The sequence below is a fragment of the Schistocerca nitens genome, chromosome 10, assembly GCF_023898315.1.
Source record: "Schistocerca nitens isolate TAMUIC-IGC-003100 chromosome 10, iqSchNite1.1, whole genome shotgun sequence".
NCBI classification, from domain to species: domain Eukaryota; kingdom Metazoa; phylum Arthropoda; class Insecta; order Orthoptera; family Acrididae; genus Schistocerca; species Schistocerca nitens.
Window position 1 is genome coordinate 204,103,281 of NC_064623.1, and position 16,222 is coordinate 204,119,502.

The 16,222-nt window shown below is 44.7% G+C and overlaps 1 protein-coding gene across 1 annotated transcript in view; it reads right to left on the reverse strand.

Moving 5' to 3' along the window:
* The window catches only part of LOC126210001 (apoptosis-stimulating of p53 protein 1-like), a 339,336-nt gene that overhangs the window by 156,982 nt on the left and 166,132 nt on the right, over nucleotides 1-16,222 (reverse strand). Inside the window, exon 2 of the mRNA XM_049939109.1 lies at nucleotides 7,275-7,446. Within this exon, the coding sequence (XP_049795066.1) occupies nucleotides 7,275-7,446 (172 nt within the window). The remainder of the gene's footprint in view (nucleotides 1-7,274; nucleotides 7,447-16,222) is intronic.

The window sequence follows — 16,222 nt, forward strand, 5'->3', positions numbered from 1 at the left end:
GATAGTGTTCATTGATAAGACACTAGAGAAGACGAAATGTACGCCGGCCGCGGTGGCCGTGCGGTTCTGGCGCTGCAGTCCGGAACCGCGGGACTGCTACGGTCGCAGGTTCGAATCCTGCCTCGGGCATGGGTGTGTGTGATGTCCTTAGGTTAGTTAGGTTTAAGTAGTTCTAAGTTCTAGGGGACTTATGACCTAAGATGTTGAGTCCCATAGTGCTCAGAGCCATTTGAACCATTTGACAAAATGTACGGAAAGCTCTGCACTTGTCTGCACGCAGCCACGGTAGCTGATGACGAAATGTGATCCAAGTATCGAACATCAAGTGACAGAACGAACACAGGAATTCATCACTAGATACAGACGTCGTGAGCTTTCACGAGAAAGACCTTGCAGGATACATCGTTGCAATCAAAAACTGAAAGTGTGTTTGTACAAGTTTCTTTTCCAGATCAAGAGGGAAGAGCTTTTTGTATTTTTGTAGCTCATGGAAAGATGCTGATGCGTTCCCGCACTTGCAGTTTCGTTTTCAGACCAATTTAGATTTTTATCTGTTGTTTCTCCTAGACTCTTTGCTGAATGAGAGAAATTGATGATTGTCCAATTTTCGGTTAAAGATGGCAGGGATTCCCTACATTTCGGGCTGAAGAGCCTAGAATGACCAACCAGTGCCGCTGGAATTTTGGATGGGATGAGCTTTAACCCTGTATCCTGCTCCCATTTTGGTAGTGCACACAAGTCGGCACTGAGATTCTCGATGGCTGTCTTCATGTTCATTGGTTTTGAACTTAGATACCACTGGAGGTCATCAATCAACACGTATGTGCAATAGGACAAAACTGATGAAACATTATTTACGTAAAATGAAAAGAGTATTGGACCTATTACCGAACCCTGGGGGACGCCTGATGCTACGTGCCTCTAATGCGACTTTATGGTGCCGGACGTGACGCATTGCTGGCGAGAAGTCAGGCATGAGTGCACTGCTCTCGGCGAAAAATTTAGGCGGCTAACTGCGGCAAGTAAAATGTCATAGTCAACAGTGTCAAAGGCTTCGCTGAAGTCTAAGACGCACACGACAGTTGCCTCTTGTACAGCTATGACTTACGTCATACGTTTACTGTATTAAAGCAGAAGCTATGCTGCGATGTTTACAGAAACCTGGCTGATATTCGTCTAGTGGTTTGCTTGTAGTTCGGTAGTTTGTTAACTGGTCGTGAACTAAATATTCTCTGGCCTTGGACAGTGCAGTGCAGGAAGAATGCAAATAGGTCAGTAATCAAAGGGTGGTGTGACAACGTCCTTTTCAGGTGTTCGCTGAACTAGTCCAGGTCTCAAGGGAAACACTTGTCGCTAAGGAGTGGTGGAATGTGTCTGTTGAAGTGGATAGTAATAGGTCAATAGTAAGTTTCATCATTTCGACTGTGATGCCGTCGTGTCCATCAGAAGCCGATCGGATACGCAAGAAGGCTTTTTTGACGGTGTTGCTAGTAACATGCTTTAGATAGAATTTTTCGAGGCTACATTCCTTTACCCCCATGAAATAGTCAACGCGTCTCTGTTTCGTTTGTGGTTCCATTGTGGTTGCAGATAATGTGAAGTATCGGTTCAGTTCATCGGCTGCAACAATGGGACCAGCTGAAGCTTTTGGACAAATCCTTTCACAAAACATTTGACCATGTATTTTTTTCAAACGTTTTTTTCATTTCAGTTTTTTTACAGTTAAATACCACACCAATGGAATTTCTTACGCGCCAAATAGGGACGTCTTGAAGAGACGTAGTTTCTGACACTTCATTCACTTAGCAGCTGTTCGTTAAATATTTGAATTTTCTCTTAAGTGATTAATATCGTCTAAATTACCCTGATTACTTTCACGCAATTCGGTCTGGATATCAGGAAGATCAGTTTCACACCCCATCTTTCCAAATCCTAATCTTCATTTGGCTACGAAATTCGGACAAAAATCCATGCTGTAATGCCTAGAGTCTGGCCCCCCATCCAGTCAAACATATGACAAAAAATAAACACGTTTCAGTCAACAGCTGTGTTGTTTCCAGGATTGCTCTTCCAGTCTGCATCGGAGTGTGCGCCGATTTCAAACGTTCCTAGCACATTGAAACCGTGTGCCGGGCATGGACTCCAACCCGGAATCTCGAACTTCGTAGAAATTGTCTCCTATTCAGGCACGAATCAAAACCGAATGACGCGCAGTTTCATTTTATGAATTAGTCCTCAGCTGTGTTTACGATCTAGCTTTATTTGTCATCAACTTCGGCGCTAAAATGCAACAACTTCAGGTCCGTCTATGATAAACTGGATCACGGTGTGGATAACCAGCTTATTGCTATAACACACCTCAACAGAGGACATAATCAAATCCTCGTGTGCGATGATGAATTCCTTCCTTCCTGTTTACTGTATTTACAGGGTCAGAACATGAAAAAGACTACTGGTAAGAAACAGTACCTTACCCTTTGACCTGGAAGAGGAGTTGCTCAAAAATGGCTCCAAGCACTATGGGACTTAACATCTGAGGTCATCAGTCCCCTAGACTTAGAAGTAATTAAACCTAACTAACCTAAGGACATCACACACACCTATGCCCGAGGCAGGATTCGAACCTGCGACCGTAGCAGCAGCGCGGCTCCGGACTGAAGCGCCTAGAACCGATCGGTCACAACGACCGGCGTTGCAGCTGCTTTCAGTAGTGTGTGATTGGTTGTTGTCCTGTTGGAATGCAACACTCAGTCAACTGATGGGATGAGTCCTCGGCTTGGATTTAGAACTTTTTTTTTTCTTATCAACCTTCTGACTGAAACTTCCTGGCAGATTAAAACTGTGTGCCCGACCGAGACTCGATCTCGGGACCTTTGCCTTTCGCGGGCAAGTGCTCTACCATCTGAGCTACCGAAGCACGACTCACGTCCGGTACTCACAGCTTTACTTCTGCCAGTACCACAAGTGTGAGAACTATCCCGCAGTCAGCTTAACAGTTCATGCATCCACGTTCCTGACTAGTATAATGCGAGGGTCGTTTCAGAAGTTCTGCACACCGTCAGACAGAATTGAAGAAAATAATTTATTTTACTAAATGTGTTTGCAGGCCTTCAGTATAAACTCCATTCTAGCTAATGACAGATTCTCAACGTTTTGGCAACTTCTATATTCCGGATAGGGCACCTTCATTGTTAAGCTATCTGATTACTCGGCTCACCTTACTGGAAGCTTCATCAGTTGTATAGAAACGTTTTCCACGGAGTTGTTCGTTACGTTTTGGAAGTGAAGCTTGATGGGCTCGTATTAGTGCTGTATGGTAGGTGGGGAAGTATTTCCCATCCATATTTGTCGAGCGTGTCTCTCATTGGTAGGGCAGTATATGGTCTTGCATTGTCGTGCAAAATGAGGATACCAGCTGTCAGCATGTCAGGTCTTGTTTGACAAATTTTCGGGCGCAAAATATTTTGCAGAAGCAGCTTGTACTACCCACCTGTTACAGATGTGCCCTGGGGCACTGCAGTTGTAGCTATGACTCCATTCGTGTCATACGCGAAGATCATCATCAGCTTCATCTTTGACTGTTGGCGACAGATTTTTTTCCCGCATCGCAATCACAACTTTTCCACTGCGACGACTGAGACTTAACTTCTGGCTCAAAATCTCGTGTCCATTTCAGAAATTGTTCTCCTTCTGTTCAATAATGTCGAAGCAAGTCTTCAACGATTTTTTTGCGAGCTGCTTTCTGCTCTTCATTGCGATCGTACGGAACCCATCTGGCAGCAACTTTCTTCATCTTTAACTTTTCAGTTATGGTTCTGTAAACTGAAGTGACAGACATTCTAGCCTCATATGCAATTTCGTCGCAAGGTCGCGTCAGTCCTCTTTTAAAATGTCATTTACAGTAACCTGAGATGTGTAGTTTGTTGTAGTGGACGGCCTTCCACTTCTTCGATTGTTCAAAAATGGTTCAAATCGCTCTGAGCACTATGGGAATTAACGTCTGAGGGCATCAGTCCCCTAGAACTTAGAACTACTTAAACCTATCTAACCTAAGGACATCACATACATCCATGCCCGAGGCAGGATTCGAACCTGCGACCGTAAGGGTCGCGCGGTTCCAGACTGAAGCGCCTAGAACCGCTCGGCCACACCCCTTCGATTGTTCTCAGTGCTTACCCGACTTTCACGGAAACGGGCAGAACACCATGATACTGTGCTGCGTTCCACTACACTATTCTCACACATCACTCCCAAAGCGTTGTAAATTTCCGCTGGGTTCTTTCGATTTTGATTTACGAGCGCTGGTCACTACGTATAATCCGATCTGACTCGGTGTCCACCCGAACCAGAAAACTCATACTCGACCGTCACGCGTAAAGTCTCTTTCACAACTAGCATCAATTTCAACTTAACCACGCCACCGTAGCGGTCGCACGTGCGTAGTGTGCAGGACTTTTGAAGTGACCCTGGTATATAAAAAAATGGAAAAGAGTGTTCGGGATTTTATGTATGAGGTTAGTTTGACTTTTTTAAATCAGCAAAGAGGCAGTTTCAACGTTGCAATTGATAGCTGGAGCAACAGCTGAAAAAAAAAAGAGACGTTCATAGAAGTTGTCGGCTTAGAAAAAGCATTCGTCAAAGTAAAATGGTACAAGATGTTTGAAATTCTGCGAAAAATAGGAGTAAAGTAATGTGTAAGGAAAGACGAAAAAACCAGTCCAAACAGGCCATGAAAGCCCAACGGCTCCTACCGGCCGCCATGTCATCCTCAGCCCACAGGCGTTACTGGATGCGATTAGGGATGGGCATGCGGTCAGCACAGCACTCTCGCTGCCATGTCAGTTTACTGGACCGGAGCCGCTACTTCTCAGTCAAGCAGCTCCTCAGTTTGCCTCACAAGGGCTGAGTGCACCCCACTTGCCAACAGCGCTCGGCAGACCGGATGGTTACCCATGCAACTGCTAACCCAGACCGACAGCGCTTAACTTCGGCGCACTGACGGGTAACGGTGTTACGACTGCGGCAAGGCCGTTGGCTATAGGGTGAGATGGATAATACATACTATGTACAAGAACCAAAAGGGGAATACAAGACTGCAAGACCAAGAATGATGTGCGTGGATTATAAAGGGACAAGGATGTAGCCTTTCGCCCCTACAGCTCCATCTGTAAGCAATGACGGTACAAAAGAAGGGTGCAGGAGAGAATTTGAATTTGGGGTGAGAGGATATCAGTGATAAGATTCGCTGATATTGCTTTCCTCAGTGAAAGTGAGGCTGAATTGGAGGACCTGTTGGATGGGATAAACAATCTAATGAGCACACATTATGGATTGAGAGTAAGCCGAAGAAAGACGAAAGTAACGAGGAGTAACAGAAGTGGAACTAGCGATAAACTTAACATAAAAATTGGGGAGCATAAAGTAGACGAAGTGAAAGAATTGTGCTGTCTTTGAAGCAAAGTTATCACATGACGAACGCAGGAAGGAGGACATAAAAAAGCAGACTGGCGCAGGCAACAAGAGAATTCTTGGCCAAAAACCGAGCGAGGTGGCATAGTCGTCAGCAAACTGGACTCGCATTCGAGAGTATGACGGTTCAGATCCCCGTCCGGTCATCCACATTTAGTTTTTCCTTGATTTTCCTAAATAGATCATCCATGCAAATGCCAGAGATGTTCCTTTGAAAAGGGAGTCTCTGATTTCCTTCCCCAAGGGATTGTGCTCCGTCTCGAACGACCTAGCCATCGACGAGAAGTTAAACTCTAAATCTTCCTTTCTTCCTGGCCAAACGAAGTCTTTTAATGTGAGATTCCGTCCTTTATTTTAGGAATAAATGTCTAAGAATGTGCGTTTCGAACAAATAATTGTCTGGAGGTGAATCATGTACATAACAAAGGCAGAAAAGAAGGAAATCCAATCGTTGTACCATAGAAGAGTCGTGAAATTAGGTGATAACACAATAAATCAAGAGCTTCTCTGCAGAATCGGAAAGAAATATATGAAAAAGACTGACAAGAAGAAGAATGGTAGGACATGTGTTAAGACATCATAAATAACTTCCATGGCACTAGAGGAAGCTGTAGAGAGAAGAAAGTACAGGGGTTGTAAAAAATTGGAATACATCTAACAAATAATTGAAGGATTTCGGGTGCTTACTGCTACTTCGAGATGAAATGTTTGGTACAAAAGAGGAATTCGTGGCCGGGCGCATAAAATCAGTCAGAAGGTTTCCAGAATGAGATTTTCACTCTGCTGCGGACTGTGCGCTGATATGAAACTTCCTGGCAGATTAAAACTGTGTGCCCGACCGAGACTCGAACTCGGGACCTTTGCCTTTCGCGGGCAAGTGCTCTACCATCTGAGCTACCGAAGCACGACTCACGTCCGGTACTCACAGCTTTACTTCTGCCAGTACCTCGTCTCCTACCTTCCAAACTTTACAGAAGCTCTCCTGCGAACCTCGCAGAACTAGCACTCCTGAAAGAAAGGATATTGCGGAGACATGGCTTAGCCACAGCCTGGGGGATGTTTCCAGAACATAATTCTGATCCAGCTTATTGGAATTGCCATCAAGCTGGAGTTGGAACTGCTGCTGCTTGAGAAATTGAGGTAGTGGAGTGTTGTCCTGTTGGAAGATGACATTCATCCTGAAACTTCAGGGCAGATTAAAACTGTGTGCCGGACCGTAAGTCGAACTCAGGACCTTTGCCTTTCGCGGGCAAGTGCTCTACCAACTGAGCTACCCAAGCACGACTCACGCCACGTCCTCACAGCTTTACTTTCGCCAGTGCCTCGTCTCCTACCTTCCAAACTTTACAGAAGCTCTCCTCATTCTGGAAACATTCCCCAAGCTGTGGCTAAGCCATGTCTCCGCAATATCCTTTCTTTCAGGAGTGCTAGTCCTGCATCGTTCGTAGGAGAGCTTCTGTTAAGTTTGGAAGGTAGGAGAAGAAGTATTGACGGAAGTAAAGCTGTGAGGACGGGGCGTGAGTCGTGCTTGGGTAGGTCAGTTGGTAGAGCACTTGCCCGTGAAAGGCAAAGGTCCCGAGTTCGAGTCTCGGTCCGGCATACTCCGCTGCAGGGTGAAAACCTCATTCTGTACATTCATCCTATTGGCTGGGGAAATTCGACCTGCTGCTTGTTGCAGCACTGTGTGGTGGTGTGTTGTCCTGATGGAAAACGACTCTCATCCTGGTGCCTGGACGGGAATTGGATCTGATGCTCCTTGAAGCACCGCGTGGTGGTGCGATGCCATGCTGGAAAGCGGCACTCACCCGGCTGATTGGGCGCGCCCTGCGGCTGGAGGTGTAGCTGCTGCTGCTTGAGGAAGCGCAGCCGCTGCTCCCTCGCGGCCAGCAGCTGGCGCTGCGACTCTATCTGCGACTGCTGCCGGCACGCCATGTCGCGCAGCTCCCTCAGGCTCAGCGCCGGAACGTCGCCCGGCAGCTGGAACACACAGCACAGCGCCACGTTGCAGAAAGATCCATCACCAGAGCCAACAGATCTCGCAGGTACATACATTATACTCTAAAAGTACAGGCTGTTCAAGTACACTACTGGCCATTACAACAGTTACACTACGAAGATGACGTGCTACAGACGCGAAATTTAACCAAGATGCTGTGATATGCAAATGATTAGCTTTTCAGAGCATTCGCACAAGGTTGGCGCCGGTGGCGACACCTACAACGTGCTGCCGTGAGGAAAGTTTCCAACCGATTTCTCATACACAAACAGCAGTTGACCGGCGTTGCCTGGTGAAACGCTGTTGTGAAGCCTCGTGTAAGGAGGAGAAATGCGTACCATCACGTTTCCGACTTTGATAAAGGTCGGATTGTAGCCTATCGCGATTGCGGTTTATCGTATCGCGACATTGCTGCTCGCGTTGGTCGAGATCCAATGACTCTTAGCAGAATATGGAATCGGTGGGTTCAGGAGGGTAATACGGAACGCCGTCCTGGATCCCAACGGCCTCGTATCACTAGCAGTCGAGGTGACAGGAATCTTATCCGCATGGCTGTAACGGATCGTGCAGCCACGTCTCGATCCCTGAGTCAACAGATGGGGACGTTTCCAAGACAACAACCATCTGCACGAACAGTTCGACGATGTTTGCAGCAGCATGGACTATCAGCTCGGAGACCATAGCTGCTGTTACCCTTGACGCTGCATCACAGACAGGAGCGCCTGCGATGGTGTACTCAACGACAAACCTGGGTGCACGAATGGCAAAACGTCATTTTTTCGGAATAATCCAGGTTGTGTTTACAGCATCATGATGGTCGCATCCGTGTTTGGCGACATTGCGGTGAACGCACATTGGAAGCGTGTATTCGTCATCGCCATACTGGCGTATCACCCGGCGTGATGGTATGAGGTGCCATTGGTTACACGTCTCGGTCACCTCTTTTTCGCATTGACGGTACTTTGAACAGTGGACGTTACGTTTCAGATGTGTTACGACCCGTAGCTCTACCCTTCATTCGATCCCTGCGAAACCCTACATTTCAGCAGGATAATGCACGACCGCATGTTGCAGGTCCTGTACGGGCCTTTCTGGATACAGAAAATTTTCGACTGCTGCCCTGGAGAGCACATCCTCCAGATCTCTCACGAATTGAAAACGTCTGGTCAATGGTGGCCGAGCAACTGGCTCGTCACATTACGCCAGTCACTACTCTTGATGAACTGTGGTATCGTGTTGAAGCTGCATGGGAAGCTGTACACGCCATCCAAGCTCTGATTGACTCAATGCCCAGACGTATCAAGGCCGTTATTACGGCCAGAGGTGGTTGTTCTGGGTACTGATTTCTCAGGATTTGTGCCCCCAAATTGCGTGAAAATGTAATCACATGTCAGTTCTAGTATAACATATTTGTCCAATGAATACCCGTTTATCATCTACATTTCTTCTTGGTGTAGCAATTTTAATGGACAGTAGTGTAGTTTATTCTATAAGTAAGTTTTTATTAACAAACTTACATCGTAAGTTATCGAAAATTACAGCACCTATTAAAAATGCTGTCCACCCATTCCTATGCACTTGTCGACACGTTTGACCATGTTTCTAGCTACCTTTGTCAGCTTTACACTTCCTTTTTCGTTGATGGCTTTCGTAATGTTCGTCTTCAGTGCCTGCTGAGTCTGTGTACTGCTCCTGTAAACAATATCTTTCAAGTAGTCTCACAGAGAGAATTCAGTACTACTGAGATCAGGGGCTAGTAATGGGCACAACCCTGTCAAAAAGATTCTCGCACCAAAAAAGCCCTGTAGCATCTCCATAGTAGAGCGAACTGTGTGGTAATTGGCACCGGCCTGTTGCATCCAGCAGTAACGCTATGAATTGTTGGATAATGTCTTGGCAGACCGCAGCATCCACATTTGGTTCAAAAGACAAAGGTTCTATTATTCGTCGCCTTGAAACTACGCACCACACGCAAATTTTTTGTGGGTGTACGGCAATCTCAATGAACTATGCGGGTTGTCAGTACCTCAGATCAGATAGTTCAGGCTATTAACATATCCACCAAAATGAAACCAAGCATCATCTGTCAAAAACATTTGGGCTACAATGTCATTTTGTCATATAGACATTTTATCTTTCACGGGTAATTTATAGGTGCTATAGGCAGTGTATTACGTATATTTTATTTTTGACCGCAAATTCACCATAAAAGTGTCAGACTTCTTATCTTTTTATATTTCCTTTTAATAATTTTATATCGTTAACTGTATTCGTCCTTTATCACAATTGCTTTCTATAATGGTTATCAAAATTTAAAAGTCTGCTACATGTATTTTACCTAATGTGTTTTTATCAGATTATGGTTCTAACGTAAATGAAGAATACACCTAAGTCCATAGTAGCGACATCTATAAAGCATACAGGCAAACAGATTTCTGGTAGCTACTGCACTTCAGTAGGTTTTCTACAGTAACGCCAGTTGCAAAATGACTGTGTGGACGATGTGACCTATTTTACACCATATTTTAGTTCTACGTGACGATGCTTTGCTGAATGTATTTATATGTTTTGACGATGTGCTTTAGCACATTAGGACATGCTGTCGAACACGTACGCTTTACCTTACTTTATCTGTACATTTCAAAGTTTGTATGAGAGTATATCGTGATATGTAATGCGGTATTGTTTTGAAAGATACATTGCCCGCTAGGAGTATATATTATTTTTTTATATTGTAAATTTGAAGATGGTCATTACTGACTGAAACAAGTCATCGTTGAAGGAATTTACATTTTGATGAAAGACTGAAATAAAAAAAAAATCATTTGACAGTACCTGGATCACTGACAAACTGCCTATTGGCTTCTGTCTCGGGTTCTTCGGCCGACGTTCATCTAATGATTTTTCTGACGTTTCGCCAGCACGAGTGGCTTCACCGTCCACTGCCGGCAATGGAGGGTGAAGCTTTGACAATGCCAGCCACTCGTGCTGGCGAAACGTCAGAAAAATCATTAGATGAACGTCGGCCTAAGAACCCGAGACAGGAGCCAATAGGCAGTTTGTCAACAAGTGGCCACGAAAGCCTTAACAATTTTTTACCTGGATCACTGTTATATTCGCGACTATTTCGTAGCTGGTACATTGCCATTGTTGCCTCTAACGTGGGTCTTGAACCACTGTCACTAGTGAACCCTTCTGAAATAATCTGCATTATTCAGCTCGTGGAAAACCTGAGCATGGTGCGGATAACATTTCAGTATTCTTCACACTGCAGTGTGGTCTGAACCTGGCATAATCTTCGCAAAGACTTATGGGGGGACGTCATAACTCCTGCTTTAATATCCTGCATAACTTGTGTCGTTAAAACTGACCTCTGGCAACGTTTCTTAACCTGATTCACGAAACTTTTTAACTACCTCATGAATAACATTTTCGTTGGTGCTTCCTTTTCAAATTGCTCCGTGAACTTTCGCCGAGAAACGTCATGAGATTTCATCACAAAATAAGTTTAGATCACGAATACACGTTCTTCAACAGTTAAGAGCATTTTAACAAACAAGACACGATTACGCAACGTTGTCCCCAGCTGAGAATGTTGGAGCATTATGGGCACAGCCCTCAACTGTCTCTGGATTTTAACGATCTACCGCGCCAACTGGATAGAATTTGGTACGATGTCCCCCAGGACATCCAACAACTCTTATCAATTAACGCCAAGCCGAGTAACTGCTTGCATAAGCGCCAGAGTGAATCAACGCGTTATTGACGTGCACCATTTGTGGAACTCTTTCTATTGAATAAATCGTGCAATTTCTCTGAAATTGTAATGATTTTTTTTTTACTTTGACCAGTCGGTGAGCAGTGTTTCTAAGTACACACAAAGTGTTCAATAATTATTCCACATTTTGAGAGATGATGGTATCGGGTTTACTGTAAAGAAGCCTATGCGCTTTCTTCAAATTAAAAAACACAAGAAACAATAAAAACCAACTATATTTTAGTATGAAAATCTAATTAACAAAATTTTACATGTTAGCCTTACTCAAAGTGAAAAGATCCATCGTATTTACTGAAGACAACTGTGACAAAAATTTATTTTATTAATATTGTATTTTAACTTTTCTTGCAATATAAGAAACACAGTTAAGTAGCATTTACACTTCCAGAAAAAAAAGATCCACTCGTTGTAGAATCGTAATGACTGTGAAATATAATTTAGCTTAAATGCAGAAATTTGTAGATCCTCACTAATTTCTCAGGTCTTTGCTCTCCTAAGGCATTTCTCAATTTTGACCAAACAAGCCCTTAGGCGGACAAGATTGTCTCAATGGAGGCAGTGAAAGCAGGGCAAGAAATGAGGCACTCACAATCTAGCTGTCAGAATGGGTTAGTGTTTCGATTAAATTAGTCATAGGAATCTAAACTGAACTACGTAATGCTCAACATGAGAAAAAACCTCAAAAAAGCAATAAAGCCCATGAAAGCCCAATTTTATCAATTGTGCTGTTTTTTTTTTTTTAAGCACGGCTTTTTGTTAATGCTGGATAGCATGGATGAAAACAAGGAAAAGATCTGCAGTGAACATGGCCTACAAAATGCAAATCTTAAGAGCTATCAGCACTTGTTCATCTTCGCTGCTGTGAAACACATGTCTTCTATTGGAATGTCTTCGCTATTACGAACATGCCGTAAAAATCGGGTAGTGTTCTTATTGCAAACGGTATCCACAGTTTCAGTAAGTGCAGTGCATACATTAGTTCTAACCGAACGCGTTTGTGTTTTAATAAGTCTGAGAAATGCTTTTATATTTTGGTTTTATCTTTGCCTTTAAGAGCATAACGTAAGCCTATTATTCCATATACGAAATGACAGACATGATCTTCTTTTATATTCAGGCAAATGGAAGTAACTGCCGAGTTTGAATCAGAAGTTCTGCTGCTTCACAGTGACAGAATGATGTCTTCTGATTTGCTCAATGCATTCTGTAGGTCGCCCGTGATGGTAGAAAGCTTACAAAAGACGTGTTTTACAGTAGCGAAGATGAGCAAGTGCTCACAGCTCTTATCTTGAATTTTAGCGCCTATATTTACTGGACATGTTTCTCTTGATTTGATCCATGCTTTCATCTCTCAAATATGGAGTATGGAGAGACCCAATATATGTTTTGGAAGAACGAATAATAGGATACGAAAAGGAAAGAACTTCGAAATAAAATAATAAATATATTGAAGGACACGTTGAAAACAAAGAAAAATATATGGCATTACATACCATATATGCCCTTTACTTAGTTTTCAATGCGACCCCGTACACGGACCGATAATGCCAAACTTAGCCAAACTACCCCACACAGTAACACGCTCACAGTGCAGGGGTCCCTCATGCAGCCGCCGGCCGGAGTGGTCGAGCGGTTCTAGGCGCTTCAGTCCGGAACCGCGCGACCGCTACGGTCGCAGGTTCGAATCCTGCTTCGGGCATGGATGTATGTGATGTCCTTAGGTTAGGTTAGGTTTAAGTAGTTCTAAGTTCTAGGGGACTGATGACCTCAGATGTTAAGTCCCATAGTGCTCACAAGGGAACCTCCCCATCGCACCCCCCTCAGATTTAGTTATAACTTGGCACAGTGGATAGGTCTTGATAAACTGAACACAGATCAATTGAGAAAACAGGAAGAAGTTGTGTGGAACTGTGAAAAAATAAGCAAAATATACAAACTGAGTAGTCCATGGGCCACATAGGCAACATCAAGGAGAACGTGAGCTCAGGAGTGCCGTGGTCCCGTGGTAGCGTGAGCAGCTGCAGAAGGAGAGGTCCTTGGTTCAATTCTTCCCACGAGTGAAAATTTTACTTTCTTTATTTTTGCATAGTTATTATCTGTCCGTTCGTTCATTGACGTCTCTGTTCACTGTAATAAGTTTAGTGTCTGTGTTTTGCGACCGCATCGCAAAACCGTGCGATTAGTAGACGAAAGGACGTGCCTCTCCAATCGGAACCGAAAACATTTGATCGCAAGGTCATAGGTCAACCGATTCCTCCACAGGAAAACACATCTGATATATTCTATACGACACTGGTGACGGCATGTGCGTCACATGACAGGAATATGTTGTCGACCCACCTAACTTGTACACTTGGCGAATGGGTAAAAACATTCTTCTACCTTGCCCGATTTAGGTTTTCTTGTGAATGTGATAATCACTCCCAAAAAAGTGATGAAAACATAAGAGTTTCTCACATAAAGTTAAAATAAAAAATTAAAGTTTTCACTCGGTGGAAGATTTGAACCAAGGACCATTCGTTCCGCAGCTCCTCACGTTACCACCAGATCACGGCGCTCCTGCGGTCCCAGTGTCCTTGATGTTACCTATCTTCCCATGAACAACTCAGTTTGTATATTTTGCTTATTTTTTCACAGTTCCACACAACTTCTTCCTGTTTTCTCAATTGATCTGTGTTCAGTTTTTCAAGGCCTATCCACTGTGCCAACTTATAACTAAATCTGAGGGGGGTGCGATGGGGAGGTTCCCTTGTCAGAGCCATTTGAACCATTTTTCTCATGCAGCCGACGAGTCTTATCCGACGTCACTATGTAGTTTCGCATCTGCTGGTAGGCTACTAAAAGTTCCAGGAACGCAAGCCGAAGGTTCTTCGGGAAACTAGCTTGTTCGTTCAGTTTGTGTACGACCTGCAGTTTTCTGTGAAGGTTACCACGGGTGCGGGTCCACACGTCTGTCAGCAAATCGGAGAGGATCTGGGACGAGTGCTTGGCGAGGCCCCTCCATTCGCTCCGCCGAGTCCTTCGTCGGCCAGGGCTCTTCTTCTTTGCACAAGATGCAGTAGTCTTGAATAGCTGCACCCACCGTAGGCCTATCTGGTCCAATAATCCGCGACTTTATCACGTCGTTACAACTCGAAACAGCGATGTAAGAGACGTAGAAATGTGCTACGAGCCTCGTCGTTTTTTATACGCACCTCCATAGGGAATGCTCGATACACTGAACTCCACAAGGCCATAATTACAAATGGCGGTTCTTCATCAGTGCAAGGAGCGCACGGTAATTTCGCGCAGGTGCAAAAGCGTCGCTGTACTGCGTGACTCAAATCCTACTTCTCATTCTGCCAGACCGTGTATGTAAACCGAAGTAAAAAAAATATCGGACAAAGAAGGAGTTGTGTGACATAAACGATAGTTGGTAGGCTTGTTTTTACATTTGAAAGAAGATGACCATTAATTTCGCGCCAGTTGCATAAGACGTGCACTAGTAACACCACTATGAGGGGGCAAATCAGGTCTGCTGTAACGGTCATGAGCCCTAATTACCTTTGAGACTGCACGTGCTGATTTCATGTTAGTGAAGAATGCCTTTAAGACTACGCAGACATCATTACCAGCACCTCACTGCGTTTGAACGAGGTCGTGTAATAGGACTACGAGAACCTGGATGTTCCTTCGTGTAATAGGGCTACGAGAAGCTTCGTGAAATAGGGCGTTCCTTCTACGATATTCGACAAAGACTTAGCACGAATGTACGGACTGTATATGGTTCCTGGCAGCGGTGGTCACGACAATCTACGGTCGTAAGAAGACCGGGCTATGGACGTCCACGTGGCTCTACCGAGACGGAAGACCGTCGTATTCGGGGTACACCTATGGTGCATCGCACTGCATATGTAGTAGCAATTTGAGCAGCAGCTGGAACCGCAGTGACACAACGAACTGTTAGCAAACGCCATTTGCGAATTCAGTGGTCAAGTGACAGCTCATTGGAGAGCAGGGTTGAGGTCTGTTGTGCTTTCTGATGAAAAAATGTTCTGTGTCTGTGCCAAAGATGGGCGTTTGTTGGAAGTGAGCCGGCCGGGGTGGCCGAGCGGTTCTAGGCGCTACAGTCTGGAACCGCGCGATCGCTACGGTCGCAGGTTCGAATCCTGCCTCGGGCATGGTTGTGTGTGCTGTCCTTAGGTTAGTTAGGTTTAAGTAGTTCAAGTTCTAGGGGTCTGATGACCTCAGATGTTAAGTCCCATAGTGCTCAGAGCCATTTGAACCATTTGCTGGAAGTGAGGGCCTCCAACCGACCTGTCTGTGTATTAGATGCACTGGACCTACTCCTAAAACTGTGGTCTTGCGTGCGATTTTGTACGACACCAGGAACACTCTCGTAGTTATCCCACACAGGCTGACTGCAGAACTATACGTCAATCTGGTGATTCGAAATGTTGCCCTGCCATTCATGAACAGCATTCCACGGGGTCTTTTCCAACACGATAATGGTCGTGACCCAACATGCTCTACAGCGTGCTGACATGTTGCCTCGGCCTGCTCGATCAGCAGTTCTGTCTCCTATCAAGCATATACGGGATATCATCGGACGACAAATCCAGCGCCATCTACAAACAGCATTTAATCGTCCCTGTATTGACTACCGAAGGGCAACAGGCGAGGAGCTCCTTTACAGAAATTGACATCCGGCAACACAAAAAATGGTTCAAATGGCTCTGAGCACTATGGGACTTAACATCTATGGTCATCAGTCCCCTAGAACTTAGAACTACTTAAACCTAACTAACCTAAGGACACCACACAACACCCAGTCATCACGCCGGCAACACAATGCACGCACGTTTACATGCTTGCATTCCACAGTCTGGCGGTTACACCGTTTAATAATGTATCAGCATTTCACATTTGCAATGGCTCATCTGGCGGTTACGTTAACCTGTGATCGTGCAATGGTATTCACTTAAACGTGTTACTTACAC